This window comes from Trachypithecus francoisi, unplaced genomic scaffold (genome assembly GCF_009764315.1).
Source record: "Trachypithecus francoisi isolate TF-2019V2 unplaced genomic scaffold, Tfra_2.0 Lachesis_group12, whole genome shotgun sequence".
Lineage (NCBI taxonomy): Eukaryota > Metazoa > Chordata > Mammalia > Primates > Cercopithecidae > Trachypithecus > Trachypithecus francoisi.
In genome coordinates this window covers 11,902,800-11,928,376 of record NW_022681457.1, presented here as the reverse complement: position 1 = coordinate 11,928,376, position 25,577 = coordinate 11,902,800, and the positions used below count along the sequence as shown (strand labels likewise).

General features: G+C 42.0%; 1 protein-coding gene across 2 annotated transcripts; it reads right to left on the bottom strand.

Moving 5' to 3' along the window:
• Positions 1-586: 586 nt before the first annotated feature.
• ZFP28 (ZFP28 zinc finger protein) lies at positions 587-17,053 on the bottom strand. Of its 2 annotated transcripts, XM_033224574.1 has the most exons (9): positions 16,695-16,720; positions 16,205-16,296; positions 9,549-9,682; positions 9,176-9,302; positions 8,906-9,001; positions 7,690-7,853; positions 6,935-7,049; positions 6,188-6,283; positions 587-2,773 (listed from the first exon to the last, which is right to left on the bottom strand). In XM_033224574.1, exons 4-9 carry the CDS (start codon positions 9,207-9,209, stop codon positions 1,065-1,067), a joined length of 2,214 nt encoding a protein of 737 aa, XP_033080465.1. In that variant the 5' UTR covers positions 9,210-9,302; positions 9,549-9,682; positions 16,205-16,296; positions 16,695-16,720; the 3' UTR covers positions 587-1,064. The 2 variants fall into 2 exon arrangements, with proteins under 2 accessions (XP_033080465.1, XP_033080464.1); XM_033224573.1 differs by lacking the exon at positions 9,549-9,682 and having other exon boundaries at positions 16,695-17,053.
• Between the last annotated feature and the right edge of the window lie 8,524 nt (positions 17,054-25,577).

Sequence of the window (25,577 nt, the reverse complement as noted above, 5' to 3'; positions counted from 1 at the left end):
AGACTGTGGCCATGAGTCATAGTTTGCTGACCCCTACTCTGGATCAGTTTACCTCACAATGAATGGTTCCTTAAAAGTTTTAATACGGCCGGGCGCGGTGGCTCAAGCCTGTAATCCCAGCACTTTGGGAGGCCGAGGCGGGCGGATCACGAGGTCAGGAGATCGAGACCCTCCTGGCTAACACGGTGAAACCTCGTCTCTACTAAAAATACAAAAAACTAGCCGGGCGCGGTGGCGGGCGCCTGTAGTCCCAGCTACTCGGAGGCTGAGGCGGGAGAATGGCGGGAACCCGGGAGGCGGAGCTTGCAGTGAGCCGAGATCGCGCCACTGCACTCCAGCCTGGGCGACACAGCGAGACTCCGTCTCAAAAAAAAAAAAAAAAAAAAAAAAAAAAAAGTTTTAATACAGTTCAAATTATAAATGTGATTTTTAAACAGGTCAAATCTTGCAAAGTTTTCTAATTCTTGAGTAACATGTCAGTTGTTTTAACTTTATGCATATAAATCTTGCATTTTTTTCTGATTTTTTAAATTCATTTGTCCCAGGTGGCTTATTCATTCATGGTCCCTAGACTTTCTAAAACAAATCAAGTCAAATGTAAAGTTTAATTTTCTCACCAACAAGGTCACATCACCTTACATTCACACAGGGTCAGATGGAAAGCCACAAAACTAACTCGACATTATAGAATCAAGTTTTAAACCAACAAAGGCAAAACCTCACCCACTACTGGAGAACGCTGTTCCTGATCTAAAATGTGCTTTTTCCTACCCTCATCCTACTGCATCGTTTTTTGTCAGAGCTGACTACTGTAACTTTTCAATGTTCAAATACAAAGTTTTTAAAAGAGCTAAGTTTACTGAGCACTTAATATGGACCAGACATTGTGCTGAGCACATCTCACGTGTTAACCAATTAAAGAAACTATAAGTTTTACAAGAGTGAATAAGTTACATTTACACTTATGTGAAGAACAAACTAATAAGGGACAAAAAGAAAACAAAAGGGCAGGGAGATGGGGTTTTAAACTGCTGGAGTACTCAAACAGAAATGATGTCTTGAGGCTATGGTGATGGGAGGGAGGATGGATTCCAGAGAAATTTGGGAAACAGATCCACAGGATTTGACGTGGAAGGTAAGGAGGGGCATGTTGACGACTCTCCAGTATGAATTCGCTGATGATGAGCTAAGTGTGCAGTTTGCCTGAAGACTTTTCTGCTTTTCTTATAGTTATAAGATCTCTCTCCAGTATGAACCCTCTTATGTTGATTAAGGTGTCCAATTTGGATGAAGGTTTTCCTACATTCCTTACATTCATATGGTTTCTTTCCAGAATGAATTCTCTGATGTACACTAAGGGATTGACGATGACTAAAGGCTTTGCCACACGCACTACATTCATAAGGTTTTTCTCCAGTATGACTTCTGCGATGACAAATAAGGGAGGATTTTGTCTTGAATGCCTTTCCACACTCAATACATTCATAAGGTCTTTGGCCAGTGTGCAGTCTTTGATGTTGAGTACAGGATGAGTTATCACCAAAGGCCTTCCCACATTCTATACATTTATAGGGTTTCTCACCAGTGTGAACTCTCTGATGTTGAATGAGGTGTGTGGTCTGGCTGAAGGCTTTACCGCATTCCTTGCACTCATATGGTTTCTCTCCTGTATGGGTTTTCTGATGCTGTGCAAGGTGAGCCTTCTGGGTGAACGCTTTACTACAAACCTTACATTCATAGGGCTTCTCTCCAGTATGGATTCTCTGATGAGTGGCAAGCTGAGAACTGATGCTGAAGGATTTTCCACACTCCCCACATTCAAAAGGCTTCTCCCCAGTATGAATCCTTAAATGACTGGCAAGGTGTATATTCTGCCTAAAAGCTTTTCCGCACTCTTTACACTTAAAAGGCTTTTCTCCAGAATGTACTCTTTGATGTTGAGTGAGTGATGCATGATGGCTGAAGGCTTTTCTGCAAACATCACATTCATATGGTTTTTCTCCAGTATGAATCCTTTGATGTACAGTAAGGGAGGACCCATACCTGAAAGATTTGTGACATACATCACATTTGTAAGGTTTCTCTCCAGTATGAATTCTCCTGTGTTGATTAAGCCCTATGTGGTCACTGAAGGCTTTCCCACAATCGATGCAATCAAAGGGTTTCTCCCCAGTGTGATAGTATCTCCAGTGACGGATAAGGGATGTGTTCTGGATGAAAGCTTTCCCACACTCAATGCACTCATAGGGCTTCTTGCCAGTGTGACATCTCTGGTGTCGGGCAAAGGACGAGCCATCACTAAAGGCCTTTCCACACTCATTACATTTATAAGGTTTCTCTCCTGTATGAATTCTCTGATGAACAGTAAGAGATGAGCTCTGAGTAAAAGTTTTCTTACATTCATTACACTTGAAAAGCTTTTTTCCTGCATAGATGCCTGTCTGTTTTATTACCACTGAACTTTTTTGAAAATTTTTAATTGAATCACGATTATGAACTTTCTCTTCTGAAACGTCCAAATGGAACCATCTTCCAGATTTGTTATACGTATGTTCTCTTTCCTTAGAGAGGGTTTTGTTATGAGTAATTGGCTCTTCCCTGAATTGTGTCTCTTGACCTACTGCAAGCTTCCTTCCAAACACACAGTCAGAATCCCAATTTTCTCTGAAACTGGAACACTCAAGTTTAGTGTTTGAGGTTCTGTCTGTTTCTCCTTCAGCATATGAATCTTGCTTTGGAAATAATTCCTGGGTCTCACGTACAGATAGCTGGCCTGAAAGATACCAACAAAACACACATTTCCTTTTTCATGTGCTAGGAAAAAGGAATCTGCCAAAAGGAAAACTAGTGAATTAATTCACTGATTGGTGAATTCATCAACATACATTTTACACCTCTAAAAACTATTACATTTAGGGCCAGGCACAGTGGTTTACACCCGTAATCCCCGTGCTTTGGGAGGCTGAGGCAGATCACTTGAGGCAGATCACTTGAGGCCAGGAGTTCAAGACCAGCCTCCACAACATAGCAAGACCCTATCTCTAAAAAACTTTTTAAAAAATTAGCCAGGCATGGTAGTATGTGCTTGTAGTCCCAGCTACTCAGGAGGTAAAGGCAGGAGGATTGCTTGAGCCTAGGAGATTGACGTGGCAGTAAACTATGATCAGGCCACTGCACTCCAGCCTGGGCAGCAGAGCCAGTCTCTGACTCAAAAAACAATAATAATTTTCACATTTTCCTGGTTACTTCCACAAGCCTGAAAACATCCTCAGTTCTCTGGCCATTCCACAATGAAGCCTTCCATTTTCTCTTTTTTTGGCAATAAATATTTTTCCAGCTTTATTGAGGCACAGTTGACAAATAAAAATTGCATATATTTAAGGTATAAAATGTTTTGATATACATGGTGAAATGTTTACCACAATCAAGCTAATTAACATATCACCTCACATAATATACTGTCACTGAATTGTACACTTTAAAATGGTTTAAATTTTATGTGTCCTTTTTTATAATAAAAATGTGTAAATAAAACAAATGTAAAAAATATGTAAAATAAAACAAACATGTAAAAAATATGTAAAATAAAACAGACCACACAGCAAAATACAGAAGATAAGAGAAAGGTAAGGAAAGAAGGGAAAAATGAGAAGGAAAGAAAGAAAAGGAAGGAAGGGGATACAGGAGAGAGAAATAATAAGTTACAGAAGGTCAAATAAATGTATTATATTATTCAAATGGGACATCTATTCATTTTTTTAAATCTAGGAGAGAAACAAATGAAAAAATCAACAAAGTACATGCTTCTATCAATGAAGATAACTCCCAAGTTAAGCTACTATATAGTAAGAAATACCATATGCAAACTTCTAGACCACAGAAAATTGGGGGAAAATTTTATCAAACTTATAAAAAAAAAAGCATTCATATCAATGTTGCATAAATACAGGAAAATATACAACCAATGGAAATGTGAGTAATGAGTATAAACTCTAAATAGATTTAAGTGCACATACTCTCAACATCATAAGTAGTTGGGGAAATGCAAATTAAATAAAACATTTTTCATCTAGCAGCTTGGCAAAATTTTTTTTAAACTACAAAATAGCCATATTGGTGATGATGTCTAGAAACAGTATTCTCATATATTCTTTACCAATGGTACAGCAAAATATCTGTGACACTTTAAAAATATGTATGCTTTGACCATGCAAATTCATTTCCAAGCATATATCTTCAAGAAATATTCTGACATGTAAGCAAGAAGATATGTACAAACTGAACCACTGTTGATTATAGGTAAAAACTGGAGAAGACCTCCTAAATGTTTAAATATCCTCAACAGTAAATAACTTAAATAAATTATGTATATTCGTATGTTATAATACTAAATAGTCTTTTTTTTTTTTTTTTTGAGGCGGTGTCTCGCTCTGTCACCCGGACTGGAGTGCAGTGGCCGGATCTCAGCTCACTGCAACCTCCGCCTCCCGGGTTCACGCCATTCTCCTGCCTCAGCCTCCTGAGCAGCTGGGACTACAGGCGCCCGCCACCTCGCCCAGCTAGTTTTTTGTATTTTTAGTAGAGACGGGGTTTCACCGTGTTAGCCAGGATGGTCTCGATCTCCTGACCTCGTGATCCGCCCGTCTCGGCCTCCCAAAGTGCTGGGATTACAGGCTTGAGCCACCGCGCCTGGCTAAATAGTCATTAAAAATGAAGTAGAACTATATGTGTTAAGTTGTTAGGCACACAAATAGGATAAATCACATTAGAAATAATAACACTGGACTATATAAAAACTGAAAAATTTTACATGCCATAATTTTAAAAGACCTAATTAAAATAAAAACTCTTATTGCCATAGATGAAAAATAGTTTGAGACAATATATCACAGAATTAGTATGCTTATGTACATAGCAATCACTGAGACTGTTAAGAAAATACACAAGAGAACTGGGTACGAATGACAGACATTTTACAAAAAGATAAGAGAAAAACCAAATTTACAAAAAAAGTTCAATTTCTTCCATAAAAAAAGAATAATTTTAGTGTATAATCTTTCAACAAATAATGAGCACAAGTTTTCATGTAAATAACCAATGCTTTCAAGATGCAATTAAACTCATCCATCTAATTGTTGTAATTGTTGCTAGTCACCAAAAACAAACAACTCTCAGGGCCCAGCAGGTGCTCATATCCAGGAATACAGCAATCCCCAAAATATGTAGTTTTCACTTAACTTGAAAAATCTATTCTATCTTTAACACTAAGAAATGTAAAGCAACCTAACTGAGCAATGACATATACAATGTGGAATCCACATGAAAAACATGTGAATGCATAACTGAATATACACTATAATTTCTACTATGTGAAAAATGTGTTTATCCTAACTTAAATGGGTCTAAGGTGTATGTTGTGATAAGGTAATGGTTTTCTATTCTTTTGCCAAACTAAACAGTTACATTTTCTACAAACCATTATTTCTATGGAAGTTTCCTTTCTTTCCCTTGTGTATCAAGAGGAAAAGATCCTTTACTTCTGCCTTCTTGCAATTCAACTTCTGCCCACCTGTCCTACTAAAACATAGAAGCCATTGGGAACAACATCTCCTTTGTCTCTGTATTACCCTATTTGAAATTCTGCAAACTCGACTTCATGCAAGCTATCCATAAACATGTCTTATCCTTTCCATTACAGTAATTCACTGACGGTTTACATTTATGTGTAATTCTCTGTTTCCAATCGCCTGCCAATACTCAGCAGAGTGGCTCAGTCACATAACTTTCAATTTGTGGTTCTCACAGGAATGGATGCATGATGAAAACAATAGGCTATTTAACCACAGAAGAGAAAACCTTTGGAAGTCAGCTCAAAAGTGCATCAGGGTCCGGAAAAGGAAGTGAGTGGATGATACACGTCCCAGTTCCTCATTTAAGGAAGTGAGTGGATGATACATGTCCCAGTGGTCAAGAAAAAAAGGAACTGCAGGGAAATGGGAGTTACTGGGGAGAAGGGGGCAAAGGAGAAGGAAAGAATTATTTGGAAATCCTGGAGTTCAATTTTCTTTCCAGACCCGGAGAGCCTGGTAAAGTTTCCTACTGTATATTAGTGAGGATGCAGTCTTTTTAATAAAAGCCCTGCTCTCTCTTACAGTGACTTTTCCACACTAGGCTCTCCTGCACTCACCTGATAACAGGCTTCCTGTCAGTTCTCGCTTCACCATCCAGGGCTCTTTTTCTTGCTGTAGTAAAGAGACTAAATCTGGCTTAGCCACACAATGTCCTGCAAAAGTGAAAAGACAGGAGGTTTGGCCAATAGTCTTGGCATCCTAAAATTGAGAACCACTCCTTTTTGATAGAAGAGTGTTACTGCTGAAAGAAGCAGAAAAGGCCGGGCGCGGTGGCTCAAGCCTGTAATCCCAGCACTTTGGGAGGCCGAGACGGGCGGATCACGAGGTCAGGAGATCGAGACCATCCTGGCTAACACGGTGAAACCCCGTCTCTACTAAAAAAGTACAAAAAAACTAGCCGGGCGAGGTGGTGGGCGCCTGTAGTCCCAGCTACTCCGGAGGCTGAGGCAGGAGAATGGCGTGAACCGGGAGGCGGAGGTTGCAGTGAGCTGAGATCCGGCCACTGCAGTCCAGCCTGGGTGACAGAGCGAGACTCTGTCTCAAAAAAAAAAAAAAAAAAAAAAAAAAAAAAAAGCAGAAAAACAGGTGAGTAGGATCTGAAAGACACAGAAGATAACACTTTAAGCATAACAAAGACACCATCTTTCACCTCTACAAATGCCAAATTCTTGTCTTAGGAATCCACAACAAAAATTCAGGCCAGCACGTCAGAAGACACTCCCTCCCTCCTCCATAATTCAAAACTGGTTTGAAAATGGAGGTACCCGATGATAGATTCAGATATGGGAGAAGGACATCCTTACCTGCTGATCCCAGGTCACTATGGTTCTCCCATATCCCATTCTTACAGAAATTCTTCTGAGCTGGGTGTAGCTGCTGGGGGAAGTCAACAGCCAGGTTTTTGATAGCCACCAAGCCCTGCAATGGTAAAAGCACGTTTTTAAAATCAAACCATGTTCATGAACCCACCTGGTCCCAGTGGGATGGACTGTGTCCACACACTGCAAAAAAGGAACTCCATACCAAGAACTGCAACTTAAGTTCTGGTACACCAGGTCACATAATGATAGGGCTTAGTTATAGCATATGTTTGGGAAAAAGCACAGAAAAATAGGAGAAACTTTCTGCTATGGAGAATTTGTCATACTTACATACAGTATGAACTTACACACAGTATGAACCTTTTAACACAGACGGAAGGCTTTCCCATATTCATACAAATTATTCAACAAGTCCACAGAGTTTTTCTCTTGTATGAAATCTTTGATGAAAAGGAGGGGTCGATATTCTACTCAAAGCTTTCTTACATTCATCGCAAGTCAAACATTTCTGACCTTGACAGATTTGTTTGTAATTCATTACAACTCAGTTTCCCCCTCCACTGTTCTTATGTGTATTGAGATTAGGCCCACTCTGTTCTGAGGGGATAATCTGTCTATAAGAAGTAGTGTATTCAAATGAAAACTTCTATAGTTATTGTAGTCATGGTCTCTTCCCTCACGAAGAGTTTCCTCATGAAGGATACTTCCCCTTGCCTGAAATGTGTCTTCTGACTTACCGGCTGTGTGTCAAACAGAGCATCATAATCCCAGTGTTCCCCTAACAGAGAGTACTCCAGATTATAGCTTGTGAGTCTCTCTGTTATCACTGCCTGGGATAGCTTTCCTTCACAGAAGTCCTTCTTGAGAGGTAACTCTTTGATCTTCCGCACAGTCTTCAAGTCTGAAAGATATAAAGAAGGCAAATATATCTTTTATCGTGTTAGTATGAAGAAAAATTCCAAAATGTAACCATTAAATTAAAAGCCACAAAAAAGCATATGATAGTCACTTATTTTTACGGAAGAAAATGAAAAGCAAATCGTTTTGAAAGCTTTCTTGTATTACTAGCAATATTCAACCAACCCTACATTCCTAAATTTGTGTAGCCATAGTCCTAAAGGACACAATAAGACCTTTCCCACCTAAAAGTTGAACAAGAGTTCACATTATGTTTTTAGCAGAAGACTGGAAAAAGCAATTAAAAATCAAGAGATAAGGGAGCTCACACACAAAAAAAAGTACGATAAAATGTCTAATATAAAGAGAAAGTGGAGGCTATAGAAAAAAATTGCTATATGATCCTTATTTCAGCTTTAAGTCAACTGTTTTTCACTCTCCATTTCATCTAGCAAAAATTTCATCTCTATCTCTACATACCTCCTTTTTTTTATTACAATGCTAACTAATAAAAGTCCAGATCCTAGACTTAAAAATGTAAGTCTTCATAATTAACTAGTCTCAACAAGAGATGAAGGATCTGCAGGAAGAAAAAACAGTTTTAAGTCATTAAACTAGCTTGAAGTATGTGATTTCATATGATGTTAAATTGGAAACTTCACACAAACATTCTTGTTCTCTGATGCGATATGATGACCCATATGAGTCACTTTAATTTATAACTGTCAGTAACTTGTCCTGGTGTCAATGCAAGCGTTTCCTTTAAATGTGAATTGAACAAAGAAACCTTGTAAGATTCTCAGTTCTTTAGAAACTGTTACCATTTCCTATTAGGATAAAACCTCTGAAAGAAATCTATAATTCTAATTCCTTATCTTACTTGATAATTTGCTGTTCTGGAAATAAAGCTGTAGTTGAAATTTCTGTATTCCCAAATAGTATAAATAACAGATACTGCAAGAGGCTTAGGAAGAGTCTGCTGAAGATGCTGTGTGTCTGAGGCAGCTGAACTGTGACCAGCAGTGGCCTCACCCTACTTGGTTCTCCCACACTCACCTGGGCACCAGGCTCTTGTCATTTTTCTCTTCACTGTCCAAGGCTCTTTTCCTTGTTCCAATGAGGAGATCACACCGGGCTTAGAAACACAGAGTCCTAGACACATGAAAAACAACCTGGTCACATACTGTGTGGCTGTCCAGACTGAGGTGCAGTCCCCTTGGCTTGACGCGAGAGGGCAGTGCAGGTCTTGGTGATAAAGGCATGAAAGGCTTCTTAGTCAAGGAAGTGGGTAGGGTGAGGGGTGGAAAAAGGGGTGGGAGCCCTTACCCAGCGATGCCAGGTTCCTGTAGTTCTCCAACATCACCTTCCTGTACAAGTTCCTCTGATGGGGGTTCAGCCACTCCCACTCCTCTTGGGAGAAATCTACGGCCACATCCCCAAATGTCACCAGGCCCTGAAATGATATAACCATGTTCTTGCTCAACCAGTGCTCATGCCCCGACATGACTGGGGGGCTGTTATAGAAAGAAATGTGTCCCCCGACAAAACTCCTACGTTAAAGTCCTATTCCCCAGTACTTTTGGATGTGACTGTATTTAGAGACAGGGCCTTCAAAGAGGTAATTAGGGTTAAATGAGGTCATATGGGTGGGGCCCTAACCCAATCTGACTGGTGTCCTTATTAAAAGAGGAAGAGATACCACGGTGTGCAGGCACAGGGAAAAGGCCACGTGAGGACACAGGGAGAAGACGGCCGTCTGCAAGCCAAGGAGAGAGGCTTCAGGAGAAACCAAACCTGCAGGCACCTTGATCTTGGACTTCCAGCCTCCAGAACCTTGGGAAAAGAAATTTCTGTTGTTTAAGACACCCACTCTGTGGTATTTGTTCTGGCAGCCCTAACAAACTAATATAGGGATCTAAAGAGTCCTTGTCTTCATTTTGAGTAAGAGACTATAAACTCAGTACTCTGGAGATCTAGTTAGGTATTATACAGCTACCTCATTCTCTCTTAAACTCCAGGGAAAAGAGAAAAATATGGAGACAGTCCCTGCCTTTGGAGAACCTGCAGTTTTGTGGAGGTGAAAGGAGGCAGCCGCAAGAAAAACCCCTGATAGCAATTCAAAACTATAAATAACGAAGACTAACTTGTTCTATGCACAATAGGTACTACAGCACTATCCAACATGGGGACATTTGAGTGGCCTGAAGCAGTGTAAGAATGGGGCAATAAACTTAAGATGAACCTCAAAGCATCAATATTCATGACTAAACTAGGTTCTAAGAATATCTATTTTTACTGTTAGTGTTCAGTAGAGGTTCATTTAAAAAAATCTAGCAATATTCTTTTTCTAAAATGAATATGTAATAAGAATGAAAAACACTATAATGTTTTAAATTAATGAAATGCCTTTAAGAACCAAGGTGCCGTGCTGGAGAAGCTCGACATTACGAGGAGCTATCAGGAGCACATTTGCTAACAGCTCGGCATGAGCAGGACTTTCCTGACCGACGGGCAAGATGGGCTGCTCAGCTCCTGCTGGCAGATTTTTATGCAGCGTAGTTTTACAGTTTCAGCCTACAACTCTGATACGTTCCAATGTAGTTTAAACATTTATTCAGTTGCAACTCTAATCCCAGGAACCTGTGGCTAACAGAAGGCAGATTTAAATGACTAGCAGCTGTGGGATTTTCCAAGTCTAAACTGAAATGAACATGCAAAACAGTTGGACTACCCCAAAAGCTGAATTACGAAACCTCACTTGGCTACCTAATGCCTCTGTGCCTCGGTTCCCCAGCTATAAAATGGAAAAGGCAATGATACCAACCTTATAGATTACGTTTTGGATTAAATGAGGCAATACATACACAGCACTTAGAACGTGCAAGGCACAATGGAAGCATGCAGTGAACATGACTTATGATGATGCTGACTGTCATAACTCTCATTCATAGGGATGCTCCCTGTGCTTGTCACCCTTGACCTATATGTGTTCAGGCAGTCCTCGCCCAGTCCCCATTTGTATGTTCTAGATAGAAAAGGCCCCATACTATGAACTGACCACTGTACGTCTGCATGAAGCGTGGTGAACCTGATAATGTAACCTTCAAGTTCCCTTACTGAGCCTTGAGGTCCCTTCAAAGTATCGAAGCCAACCCTGTCTTGGGAAACACACCTAGATAATGCCCTGGACCCCAATAAAGGCTCCAGCCCACAGGTCCCTCCCTCTCTCTTGGTCCCCACCCTTTGGCTGGGCACATGTGTCTTGAATGTCTCTGGGGCCCTCCAGGAAGCCCCGCAAGGTGTGCTGGTGGCCGTGCCGTTCTCTGGAATCTGTGAGTAATACACAATCTTTTTGCCATTCTGCTCTGAGTGTTCCTCACCGTGCTGCATCTGACTACACATAACCTAATTTAAATACCTCACTTAACAAACCACAACACCAACCAAGAGCTGAACCTTTTAAAGATTCACATTATTCTACTAGAAACAAAAGTCCCTTTGAGGTGTTAATTTCTGCTGAATAATATACAATCACATGTTCTTCAACCTGCTACCAAACTTGAAGGACATTTTTAACTGAATTGTGTAAAGATAGGTCAAAAGGGTTTTGTAAGTGATATCCTGATTTGAGTGAAGATCAACTGCAGAAGTAGTTGAATCAGTCAACTGCAGAGCTATACTCTCGATGGTAAACTCATGATGGAGAAATCTCCTAAGCTGGGGACTGAAAGGCCCCCTGCAGTGTAAACCATGAGGTAATACTTGCAGGAAACAGCCAAGAACTGCTTAATGTCCTTGAGCAAAAGACAGACTAATATGGCTACCTGAGCAAGCTAGTCTAAAACAAATGCTGGTCAGCTCTCAGCAATAATTTTGCAAGTTGAAGCATCTTGGCATAAAAGAAGAGGAACTTATTTACTTGCCAAGAAGAATCAATCCTAGTTTCCCAGGCTGATCCTGTTTATGCATTAGTGATCTGCTTTTGTATCACTGGTTTGTTACATGCCTTCAATTTAATCACGTAGAGGAACCCAACTTTAGCAACATACATACATCCTCCTAAGACATTTTCTGTTTTTTCGGACAGCTCTTTATGTACAGAATCAATGACTTTTGTTTTAAAAATGTCTTTTCCTGTAAATAACAGCAATAACAATAGCTGAAAGCACTTACAACACTTTAGACACTATTCTATATACTTATATATTAGCTTATTTAATCCTCACAACAATCCTAATAGTCAGTACTATTACTATTCCCATTTTACAGATGAGGAAATACTGAGCTGTAACGTGCCCAGGATCACAGTCAGTCAACTGTAGAGCTGGGTTTTGAACCCAGGAGTCTGACTCCACAGTCCATGCTCTTAACCTCCACTTCAGGTGTCAGCAAAGTGTTTCTGTAAAGAGCCAGAAAGTAAATATTTTAGGCTTTGTGGGCCACATGGCCTCGGCCACAACTCTTCAATTTTGCCATGGTAGCACAAAAGCAATCACAGGTAATATATAAACAAACAAGTATGTTGTGCTACAATACAATTTTCTTTATGCACACCCAAATGTGACTTTCATTTAATTTTCACCTATTCTTTTGATTTTTTTCAACCACTGAAAAATGTAAAACTCATTTGTAGCTTGTGGGCCACATAAAAGGAGGTGGTGGTGGGCTGGATTTGGCCCGTAGGCCATAATTTGCCCAGTTCTGTCCTATATTACACACTTTTTTTTTTTAAAGTATGCCATCTAAGTGTCTTGCCTGTAAATTTCTAAAACCGTCATGATGACATGAGGATGCTGCCAGCTAACACTAGTAAGTCCTTACTGTGTGCCACGTACCTTGTTTCAGGCACTATACACAACTTAATCCTTACAAGAACTGCTTGAGGCAGGTCTAATTATTTTCCTCATTTTATAGATGAAGAAAATGTGGTCATTTGAGTTGCCTGAAGGTTATGCAGTGATTAGATGCTAGAGCTAGCATGTGAACCTAGTCCATGACCTTTGACCACTTTGCCATTCTACTTCTATTAGAACTTTCCACTCTGATAATAGCAGTAACACTTAGTATCCATTCACCCTGACAGTGAAACAAGTTCCAGTAGAAAACACGTTTTCAGATAAAAATAAAACGAACTTTCCCTAACTGATGTCTTCATCAACCTACTTAATTTAGATGGAGACAAAACATTGTCAAATGTGCAGGTCCTGTTAATTCCTGTTGCTGCAACATAAATATGCAGACTTCAAAACGGGTTTCACATTTTTACACTATACCACAGAGAAAACATTACACAGGCATAGAATCTACTCCTGATGTAGGCATCTGATGTAAGTTAACTCAGTATACATATGAACTGGGTATGGTGGCACATGCCTACAGGTCCAGCTACTCAGAAGGTTGAGGCAGGAGAATTCCTTGAGCCCAGGAGTTTGAGGCTGTAGCACACTATAATTGTGCTGAAAATAGCCAATATACTCCAGTTGGGAAAAAACAGCCAGACTCCCATCCCTTAAAAAAAAATTATATATACATATACATATATAAAAGTATATCTACATATACATATAATATATGTATATAATATATGTAATATTTTATAGATGTAATTTAATACATATATATTTATAATTTATATGTATATATACATTATATATAATGTGTATGCATGTGTTTATACATAAACTATTATATATAATTATATATGATATATGTAAACACATTACATAGATTCTGTATTACATATACATATATTACATAATATATACATACATATATACATATATAATTATATATAATATATAAACACACGCACACAGACACACACACGAAGACAGAGACATTAAAAGAATACAAACCAACAAAAAATAAAAGCAACTTTACACTTTCAGAAAAATATTTCTGTTGAAATTTCACAGAAAAGAATGAATAGGAAGTACTTTCTGGAAAAAATACGCTAAAAAGATTTGTTTCAATTCAATTCAGTTAACTTTTAAAACATATGAATAAACATTTATTTGGTAATAACTATTTTTCCTGATGAAGTGTACATTTTTTCAAAGCATGCATTTTTCAAAGCATGAATTATAGCTTTTGAGGCACCACTGCTGTTCTATCCAAAATAATAATTTTAGAAGTATTCTGATTTCACATAAGCTTAGGAAACCTTAATCCATGAGGAAAGAAAAACTTCTAGGAATGTATTCACACAAAATAATCAGGGGCTGGGCATGGTGGCTCACACCCACAATTCCAGCTCCTTGGGAGGCCAAGATGGGAAGATTGCTTGAGGCCCGGAGTTTGAGGCTGCGATTAGCTATGACTGTGTGACAGAGTGGGTAACAGAGTGAGACCCTGTCTCTAAAAGCAAAAAGCAAAAAGCAAAAAAAAAAAAAAATCAGAGACGAAGCACATTTTCAGGTATAAAAATGACTATTCTAACACTACACTAAATACCAAAACACTGGCCACAAGAGAACTTTAAGACTATATTCAAACATTCATCCACCAAATATTTTCTGTATCAAACATTGGGGCAAAACTGCCCCAAATCCTTGCCTACGAAGCGTGACACAAGGTGACATGTTTGAATAGACCCTTCTGGCTGCTCATAGGGAAGGGGCTGTGGGGAGCATGAGCAGAAGCAGGAGGTCACAGAAGCACAGTCAAGAAGCCGACAGTAAGAGATAGGAGGACTTGGACCTGCTGGTGGTGACAGATAAGATGAAAACTGCCAGATTCTGCACATAATTTGCAAAAAGAACTGACAGGATTTGCAATAGGACCAAATACGGAAGGAGACGGAAAGAAATGAGACAATAATGACAGGTTTTTGGACTGAGTAACTGAGAGGATGAAACGGCCACTGACTAGGACTCAAGCTGCGGGAGGAGCTGGTTTATGGGAGACTCTCAGGACTTCAGGTCTGGACAGGCTGGCTTGAGTTACCTATTAGACACCCAGGCAGAGGAGTGGAGCAGGATACACAGGCCCGCAGCTCAGAGGAGAGGTTTGGGCTCACAATGTGAATTTGAGCACTATGTGAGTAGGTTTTACAGACAAGGAACAGGCTAATATCCCCAGGAGACAGCATGCAGACAACAAAGGAAGGGCCAGGAGCAGAGTGCTGAGGCACACTCTGTTCCAGGTCAGGGAGGTGAGTAAGAACTGTGGCAAAAACTGAGAAGTCAGGAAGATGAAAGTCAGATGAGTGTGGGATCCTAGTAGCCAAGGGAAGGAAAAAGGGAGCCTATTGAAGGACAGGGATGAACTATTTGAGGGATTGGCAGCCACCTGTTTTTGTAAATAAAGTTTTACTGAAACACAGCCCAACCATTCATTCTTTGGCTACTTGAGCTCTATCAGAGCAGAAAGGAGTAGGCACAGCAGAGACTTTCAAAGCCTAACATACTTTCTGCTGTGCCCTCATCCAGCACAAGTTTGCCAACCTCTGAGCTATTTCAAATCCCAATGATGGTCAAAAAAGACTAAGAATTGAGCACTGCATCTGGTAATGTGAAGATCACAGTAACCCGCTTAAGAGCAGTTTGGGCAGGTCAGCCGGAAGCGGAATCATCTGTACATACATTTTTTGATGCCCCAGTGGAAGTGAAATGGTTCATCTATTAATGAGCTAGCTAGGATATTTATGGGACACAGCCAACAGAAACAAACACAACTATTTATTGGCATTTTTTAAAGCCACAAAGTCAAGTGGGAAAAAGAAAGCCTTTCATATTGCATCTCCTCTCCCTAAAATGTTGTCTTTACTGTGCCTCCCAAACATCTTCTCTCCCTTCAAGGCCAGGCTCAAAACTCACCTCCTTGGTAAATACGCCTACCCTTCCGCGACAAGAGGCTGGAAGCCAGGAGCCCCTTGTAGTCCTCGCTCATAATACTTGGCCCAAGGATGATCATATTCTAGAATCTTGCTTGTTTCCTTGACATTGGGTCAACAGGCTGTGAGCTCCAGAGCAGGGAATGGGGCTTAGCTATTGATTTGTCCAGTGGCTGGCACAAAGTGGTCACCGAACAAACCACGTATAGCAGAAGGGTCTGCCGTGTTCCTCAAGGAGCACACTTCCTTCATCAGAGTGCCTCTGAGAAACGCGGTACAAGGGAGAGACTGACTCAGTTCATCAATCAAGAATGAAGGCTGACTGGAATGAAGAAGCAGGCATGGAGGCCCTGGGCAGCTTAAGCTTTTCCCTGTAGCCCATCACTTCACTAGAATGTGAAGAAATAGAAACCCGCACCCAAACAGGTCTCTTAAACTGAAAACTTTCAAGGAAATAAACAACATTAAGTCCCGAAAAGCAAGACTGCATTTCAGAGAGGAAAGATGAAATGCCAACTTACCTGGGGCATGGCTTTAGGTTCAATTCCTGTCCCCGCAGCCTCCAGCTTCTGGTTTCTCTCCTTGGGAAGAGCAGTGTCCCTGGAAGGCAGAGCTGGAAGAGAAGGGAGTAGCTAGAGACCAGGTCTACACAGTCCCAAATCACCAGCCTAGAAACGTCCCTTCCTGCATGAGCAGGTGGGATCAGGTCATTACCCCATTCCTAGGAACTGCCACAACATAGAGATAGTTTTTTTTTTCTCCCTGAGAGCACGAAAACAGGAAAAGTGTCTAGTTAGAGTCACCCGGGGAAAGTCAACACCCTTTTACCGCGGCTTGGCGCTCTGAGTCACTTGAGCTTCCAAATCTTCAGATTCCTCTGCTCCACCAGCTTCAAAGACCAGGGACACAGTTCTCCAGCAACTGGTCCCCGAGAGCCCAGCCCCCTCCCAGATCTCATCCCGAGATGAATTCGTCCCTGTCCGCCCGGCCCCAAACACCTGTCACTCTCACCTCTGTGCCCAGACCCCGTAGTGGCCGCTCCTCGCTGGCCTTTGGTTGCGAGGCCATTCCTTGAGCGCGGCCTTCCCCGGGCAGGGAGGGCCAAGGTGGCTGGAGTCCCTGTCGTCGGGCCTCGACCCGCCTGGGGCTTTGTGCGGGGGGCGCCTCTACCCCGGAGCTGCGTCGGCTCGCGAGCACCCGCGCTCGCCGCCCCCCGCATGTCACCCGAGGCCGCGCGACGCCCTCCCGGCCGGTCCCTCACAGACCCACACCCATGGCCACACCCGCCCGCCACGCCCAGCGCACAGAACCGCGCGCGCTCCCCCAAGCCCCAGCATCCACGGGGCCGCGCCGCGGAGCCACCACACCCCCTGCCGCGCCCCGCCCCTCCCTACCCCTCCCTATCCCTCCCCGCCGCCCCGCCCCTCCCCGCCGCCAAGCGCAGCCCTGCCCGACCCGCTCCCAGTGCGCAGCCAGCGCCGCCGGAAGTGGGCGGGACCTCCGCGCAACGCCCGCTGGGAAGCGTAGTCCCAAGCAGGGACAGAAGCCGCCGTGCTCAGAGCTCGTGTTGCAAGATACAGTTTGGCCCCGGGCCTACTTAACGCCCGTCGGTCCTGCCCTCTGCGGGTCGCTCCCACTTGTCCCTGGACCGCAGCGCCGCACAAGTGGTTGGTCGCCAACGCCGGGCCTCGGTGTGACCGGAAGCAGAGGCCGCCCTGACTACACACCCACGCCCCAAAGGCTTTTGGGAGTCGCGTAGGCGCAGCCGCAGGCCGGGTGAGGAGGGGCCTGTGGAGAAAAAGGGTGCTTGGCTGTGACAGGTGTGAGGGTCTGGGCGTCAGCTCCTTGCTGGAGCGTCACTGCCGACGGGGAAGGGAAGGGCAATCCTGGGTGCCTCCGGAGTCCGGAGGATGACTCTGATGGGGCATGTGCGTGGGCTAGGAAGAGATGTAGAGAGCTTGAGGGATTTGTTTTGGGTGCGCCCTCACCTTCTCCCATTCTCTCTGGCTACACGGGCCTCCTATCCTCCAAAATACCATTTTCCATTTTGTAACCTATGTATTTGCACGTCCTGGGTCGGAATAGTCTAACCCCAAATTTTCGTCAGGGCTGGCTCCTTTATGCCATTCACTTGTCATCACCTCAGAGAGGGCTGCCTAACGTTTCAAAAATACCAGCCCTGGCGACCTCTTGAAGTTCCCTTCTTGTGTGAATCACGATCTGAAGTTAGCTGATGGATTTGTTCTTGTACATGTTAAGGACAGGTCTCTCCCCCAGGGGCCTTATCAGAGCCGGAGAGATTCATCCTGGGAGCCAAGGGCCTTGTTGGCTCACAGGCAGTGATGCTGTTACCAGTCATCACAGATGCACTGACCCCTGGACGCCCAGTCACACTGGACGCCTGGTCTCCTTACTCTTGAATTGATTTCCATCAGCTTTCCTGGCCTCAGTGATGGAATTAAGATGACTTCTATCTCTGAATCCAAGGGTGACTGAAAGCCACAAGCAGCAGAAAGGACAAGCCCAGCATTTCTCTTCAAAGCACTTCAGTCTCATAGAAAAGGCTTAGTTTCCAAGTCAGGTGGACCTAGCCATGTAATAGCTGTGGCAGACACTGCTAGTGGTTTCTCCAGTGTCTATTTTGCACTCCTTCCACAGCAGAACACTGATGCTCTTCAACTGGCCATCTGTCTGGCTTATAATGCTCATCTCCCCAGTCTCCTTGTAAGGAGTAGTGGCTCTGTAACCAGTGAAATTTAAGTACAGATTTGCTGGGGGTTTGGTGGGTGTGTGGAGAGACACAGCTGGCATGTAACTCTGGCCTGTTGTCATCTCACACAACCTTCTTCCTGCTTGGGTATGACACAGGATGTCAACAGGGAGAACAGCTGTAGAGACCTGGCAAAGGGATTGTGACCAACTCAACATTCCACTGGAGGCTATATGATCAAACAGCAAGCTGTTTATCATGAATGCAGAATATGGGCAAACTTGCTTCTGTGCCTGCCGCCAGAAGGTTTGCTGAAGGGAATCACTTCCTGGCACCATGCTCCTTGAGGTTATCTAATGGGACATCTAGAGCCTATTGTTTGAAGAATGCAGTCTTGCAAGCCTGCTGTAAATCAAGCTACCAACCGACAACCACCCGCCCTATTCACTCTACCTAATAAATATGAAGGGCTGTAAAAGCTCAGGGCCCTTGTTCACTAGAAGCAAGGAGCTCCCATATCCCTTCTTCCAAATATACTCTTTTGTCTTTGTCTTTATTCCTATGTTTGTCATCCTTTGGTCAGTCCAACAGGGATAGAGTCCACCACAAACAGCCACCTTGACATCATGAGGATGACAGTTATGCTAAAGATGGCTTAGCAGGAAAAAAAAAAAGAAATAAAGAACCAAATAAATGGTAGTAGAAATGAAAAAGTGAACATAATCACAGAAATTTTTAGAATTTTACAAATACTATGATCGCCTTATCTCAATATATTTAAAACATGCAGAGAAAATTATAAGTACCAAAACTGACTCAAGAAGAAATGGAAAATCATTAAATAAGTTCTGAGGCTTTTCCGTGAATACCAAAGCAATAGATAATCCCTATCCTATAAAACTACACTGGAGAATTTAAAAACTAGACACCCTTGATACCAAAACTGGACAAGAACAGTAGGGAAAGAATTTAAATAGGGAAAGAATTGCCAATCTTCAATGACAACATACACATTAAAATCCTACCTAAAGTGAAATAAACAAAGTCCAGCAATACCTAGAAAAATATGTCATGTCCAAGGAAGATATGTCAGAATACTTTCATGTTCTGGAACATAGAGACATCACCTATGTGGATAAAGACAGCATCCTGAGTTGATGGAGAAATGGCATAGAAGGAACCAGGTCCTTTGATGACATCATGGAGCAGAGCTGTCTTCTTGCCATGACCTGCCACCTACCTACATGGGAAGCTGTTACTTGAGAAGGCAATAAAATCTATCTTCTTTATTGACAGAGTTGACAATACTTTTATTGTAGCAGTCACTTATTCTCATATGACGGCTATATGCTATTTTCCTATTATATGGAGCTATATGTGTCCTTATTCATATTTAGCAGAGAAGCAACAGAAACACACTAAAGAATTACGAAGAAAAAATTCTCGATATATCCAAATTTTTAGAGAGCTACAAGAATCATTTCATTATTAAGTCCTGATGCAGCAAGAAGATGACAAAATTTCTCACCTTAACCACCACGAGTTACACTGTGCTTTTTTATAAACCCAAAACTATAACTTTTTGAAAAACAAAAACCAACAAGATGAATAATCTCCCTGCTGAATCATTTAGATTAAGCTGATACAACTTATGAACTACTGCCTATCTTCACATTTGCCATATTTATAAATTCTTTTATTAATTTTTTTAAATCCAGTATAAAGAATAATATGTACTCACAATAGGCAAAAAGAATATTTATAGCACAAAGAAAGGATGCCATATGCTCAAGTGTCAGATATTTAACAAACAGAATGTACAACATAATGACACTTGATTTGGGAAATAATACTTAGTCCAATGAATTTAGTTATCCAGGGAATCTACTGATTAAAAATATGAGTTTTCTGTAAGATCATAATTTCTGATTTTATATTTTTCTCTGGAGAGGTATTTTATGTTGTATGTCCATAGGGCCTTACCACATCATGGGACATAAGTCTTTCCTTAGTCACTCAGGAAAAGCCTTGTGATATCTGGCTAAGGCGAAGTGGCAGTCTACTCCTGTCATGGGAATTCGGTCAGCTTTCAATGAATCATCTGAGGGTGGAAGAGACACCTGAGCACAAGTTGAGTTTTGTTAGAAAAGACAAAAAGGAGACTGGATGCCAAGCAGGTAACCGACAGTTTATACTGCCAAGAATTTATCACAGGAGTGCCAGGGTGGGGAGCCTGTTAATATCATTCACCACTATTAATAAATAAGGATGTAACAGTTCCTTGAATCATCTCAATAGATGATTGAGATAAAATGCAGCTCACATCTGTGATTTTAAATAGAAAAAGGCTCAGCAAACTAGGCATGGTGGAGAGCTTCCTTACTTGATAAGAAGATGGAATAAAATTATTATAAACCCCAAATGCTTTCATTCAGCTTTGGTTAAAATGGTCTGTCAACATCAGACTGGAAAGAAAAGGTTTCCATAGGTAGTTCTGAAAATGGAAAGCAGCGGCATAGACTTTGTCTTTTATTGTAAATAATATTTACTCATAACTATTAATTGGAAAATGGAAGACAAAGCCTCAGACCAAGAGGTGAAATCTCACTTAGGTTAGATTTTTAGAGCCTACTTTAAAAGCAATAAAGTGATAAGTTGGCCTTCATCAAACCGAGATACACAACATGTGAAATAAAGAATTCACTGGGCTTAAAAGCAGAATGGAAACAAAAGAAGTAAGACTAAGTGAACTTGAAGAGAGATTGATGGCAATTATCCAATCTGAAGCACAGAGGAAAAAAGTTGGAGGGAAAAACACTGCTTCAGAGCAATGAACAAGCAGTAACTAAAATTCAAAATACAATACCATTTCTGATTACGAATTTTAGCTCCAGATCAACTGCAAGAACAAACCAGAAATCCCAAGAGTACCCACAGACCCTGTGAAGGAAGAGACACCCCAAATACTGTGAGTGCCCCAACTTCGGAAATGGGAAAGGGAGATCCTCCTCTCCCAAACATACCCCACCTCAGCTGGAGAAACTGAAGGTCTGTTTGTGGGTGAAGTTTCTGACATTTCCTGGAGCTGAGTCAATTTAGAGAGCTGAGCAAAATAACAGGGGTAGAGGAAGCAGTCGGAAAGACCCTGGGAGCTCGCTGGGCCCTAGGCAGGCCATTCCTGCCTGGCACCACAGGGATCTATTGGGAAGGCACCCAGGGGAGAGGGGAAAAACACCAAAGGGAGAAGGAACTCTCCAGCTGCACTTTGTAGCACTTTGAACTGGGTGAGAAGCCTCCTGGTCAGAACTTGGGGAAGGGCACGGATCAGGTGTGCAGACTTCCCAAGTGGGGAAAGAACCAAGCCCTTTTCTTTTGCAGTTGGGAGGCGGGTAGCCTGGGGCAAGTTCTCAAGCCTGGTGCATCCACTGGCTGGAAACAGACTCAGGTCTGTTGGGGGGTCACAGTGGGAGTGAGACCAGCTCTTTGGTTCATGTGGGAGCTGGGTGAGGCCTGTGACTGCCAGCTTCCCCCCACTTCCCTGACAACCAGCATGACTCAACAGAGGCAGCCATAATGCTCCTAGGTACACAACTCCATTCATCTGGGAACCTCACCCCCATCCCTCACAGCAGCCCTAGCAAGACCTGCCCAAGGAGAGTGTGAGCTCAGACATACCTAGCCCTGCCCCAACCTGATGTTCCTTCCCTACCCACCCTGGTAGCTGAAGACAAAGGGCTTATAATCTTGGGAGTTCTAGGCCCCCACCCACCAATGGTTCCTCTCCAAATGCCACATCTGATGCTCTTTGGAAAGTACCACCTCCTAGCAGGAGGCCAACCAGCACAAAAATAGAGCATTAAACCACCAAAGCTAAGAACCATCACAGAGTTGATTTCACCCCACTGCCACTTCCACCAGAACAGATGTTGGTATCAATGGCTGAGCGACCCCTAGGTAGTTCACATCTCAGGACTCTGTGCAGACAACCACCAGTACCAGCCCAGAGCCAGGCAGACTTTCTGGGTGGCCAGACCCAGAAGAGAGACAACAATCACGGCAGTTTGGCTCACATGAAGCCATGTCCATAGGAAAAGGGGGGAGAGTACTATATCAAGGGAATATAAAGAGAATGGTAGAAAAGAATCTGAACAACAGCCTTCAGCCCTATACCTTCCCTATGACAGAGCTTATCCAAATGAGAAGGAATCAGAAAACCAACTCTGGTAATATGACAAAACAAGGCTCTTTAACACCCCCCAAAATCACAGTAGTTCACCAGCAATGGATCCAAACCAAGAAGAAATCCCTGATTTACCTGAAAAAGGTTAGTTATTAAGCTAATCAGAGAAAAGTGAAGCCCAATGCAAGGAAATCCAAAAAGTGATACAAGAAGTGAAGGGAGAAATAATCAAGGAAATAGATAGAATAAAGAAAAAAATAAAAAATTCAAGAAACATTGTATACTTACAGAAATGTAAAATGCTCTGTAAAGTCTCAGCAGTAGAACTGAACAAGAAGAAGAAAGAAATTCAGAGCTTGAAGACAAGATCTTAAATTAACCCAATCCAACAAAGACAAAGAAAAAGGAATAAGAAAATATGAGCAAAGCCTCCAAGAAGTCAGGGATTATGTTACATGACAAACCCAAGAATAATCAGTGTTCCTGAGGAAGAAAAGAAATCTAAAAGTTTGGAAAACATATTTGGGGGAATAATCAAGGAAAACATCCCCAGCCTTGCTAAAGATCTAGACATCCAAATACAAGAAGCACAACGAACACCTGGGAAATTCACCACAAAAAGATAATCACTTAGGCACATTGTCATCAGGTTATCTAAAGTTAAGACAAAGGAAAGAATGTTAAGAGCTGTGAGACAGAAGCACCAAGCAAGGAAAACCTATCAGATTAACAGCAGATTTGTCAGCAAAAACCCTACAAGCTAGAAGGGATTGAGTCCCTATCTTCGGCCTCCTCAAACAAAACAATTATCAGCCAAGAATTTTGTATCTAATGAAACTAAGCATTATATATGAAGGAAAGCTACAGTCTTGTGCAGACAAACAAATGCTGAGAGAACTCACCACTACCAAGCCACCCACTAAAAGAACTGCTGAAAGGAGCTCTAAATCTTGAAACAAATCCTGCAACATATCAAAACAGAACCTCTTTAAAGCATAAATCACACAGGACCTATAATATAAAAAAAAATAAAATAGCAAAAACAAAGAAACCAAGGTACACAGGCAACAAAGAGCATGATGAATGCAGCAGTACCTCACATCTCAATACTAACATTGAATGCAAATGGCTTAAATGATCCACTTAAAAGACACAGAACTGTGGAAAGGATAAGAACTCACTAACCAGCTATTTGCTGCCTTCATGAGACTCACCTAACCCATAAGGACTTCACATAAAGTAAAGGAGTGGAAAAAGGCATTTCATGTGAATTGACACCAAAAAGAAGCAAGGGTAGCTATTCTTATATCAGACAAACCAAACTTTAAAGCAACAGCAGTTAAAAGAGACAGAGGGACATTATATAATGGTAAAAGGCCTTTTTCAACAGGAAAATATCACAATCCTAAACATATATGCAACTAACACTGGAGCTCCCAAATTTGCAAAACAATTACTAATAGACCTAAGAAATGAGATAGAGATCAACACAATAATACTGCGGGACTTCAATACTCCATTGACAGCACTAGACAGGTCATCAAGACACAAAGTCAACAAAGAGGTCTGGCACAGTGGCTCATACCTGTAATCCCAGCACTTGAGAAGGCTGAGGCGGGTAGATCACCTGAGGTGAGGAGTTCAAGAGCAGCCTGGCCAACATGGCGAAACCCTGTCTCTACTAAAAACACAAAACTTAGCTGGGTGTGGTGGCAGGCACCTGTAATCCCAGCTACTCGGGAGGGTGAAGCAGAAGAATCACTTGAACCCGGGAGGCAGAGGTTGCAGTGAGTTGAGATCATGCCATTGTACTCCAGCTGGGGTAACAAGGGTGAAACTCCATCTCAAATTTTTTAAAAAAGAAAGTCAACAAAGAAACAATGGAATTAAGCTATACCTTGGAAAAAATGGACTTAACAGATATATACAGAACATTTCATCCAACAACCACAGAATACACATTCTATTCAAGAGCGCATGGGACTTTCTCCAAGATAGACCATATTATAGGCCAGAAAATGAGCCTCAATAAATTTAAGAGATAAGAAACCACTTTCTTAAAACAGCCCTTCTTTGAAATGTGCCTAGTATCCTATGGGTGGTGAGTAAAGCACTCCCTAGAGGTAAAATGCTGCTCTCGAGCACAGGTTCAGGATAAGCTTTTCAGTCGTTTTGAGCCAAGGTTTTTCCCAGCAGGCTTAAACCCAACCAGAGGCCTTAAAACATCCCCAGGCACTAATAAAAATATCTAAGCAACTTCTAGTCTAGATGTATGAGCTGGGCTTGTGCAAGAATCACCACCCATAATTCTTCTGAATGACTGCAACAGAAGTCTACCTTCCTTAGAGCTCTCCCAGAAATACTGGTTATATTCCTTTCTTCAGTATGTGCATACCTTAGTCACAGTTCTTTTGGGGCTACTCTGCCAATTCAGCAGGACAAAACATCTTTACAACCTGGCAGAAGCATGAATCGGGTCAGGTCTAGGGGGCAGAGTAGCAGAAACTCATATACTATCTTTAAGTCACGGCCAAAGGATAACTCATATTCAACTTCACCCATGTCTCAAGGAGTATCTAATTTGATTTAAATGAACTGTGTACAGGCGGGATGCGGTGATTTATGCCTATAATCCCAGCACTTTGGGAGGCCAAGGTGGGCATATCATGAGTCAAGAGATCGAGACTATCCTGTAGTCCTAGCTACTCGGGAGGCTGAGACAGGAGAATCACTTGAACCCGGGAGGTGGAGGTTGCAGTGAGCCGAGATCGCACCACTGCACTCCAGCCTGACAACAGAGCAAGACTCCATCTCAAAAAATAAAATGAACCATGCACAACCAGCAACACACAAAAAAAGCTCATGGAGTAACATGAGAGCAGTTCACCCCGCCCACTACCAAAAACAAAACAAAAACAAAAACAGGGAAGGAGTTCTTGTATCTGTGTGTGCATGGTTTCTATTTGTATTGTAAACAAAAACTACAAATAACAGATACTCTGAA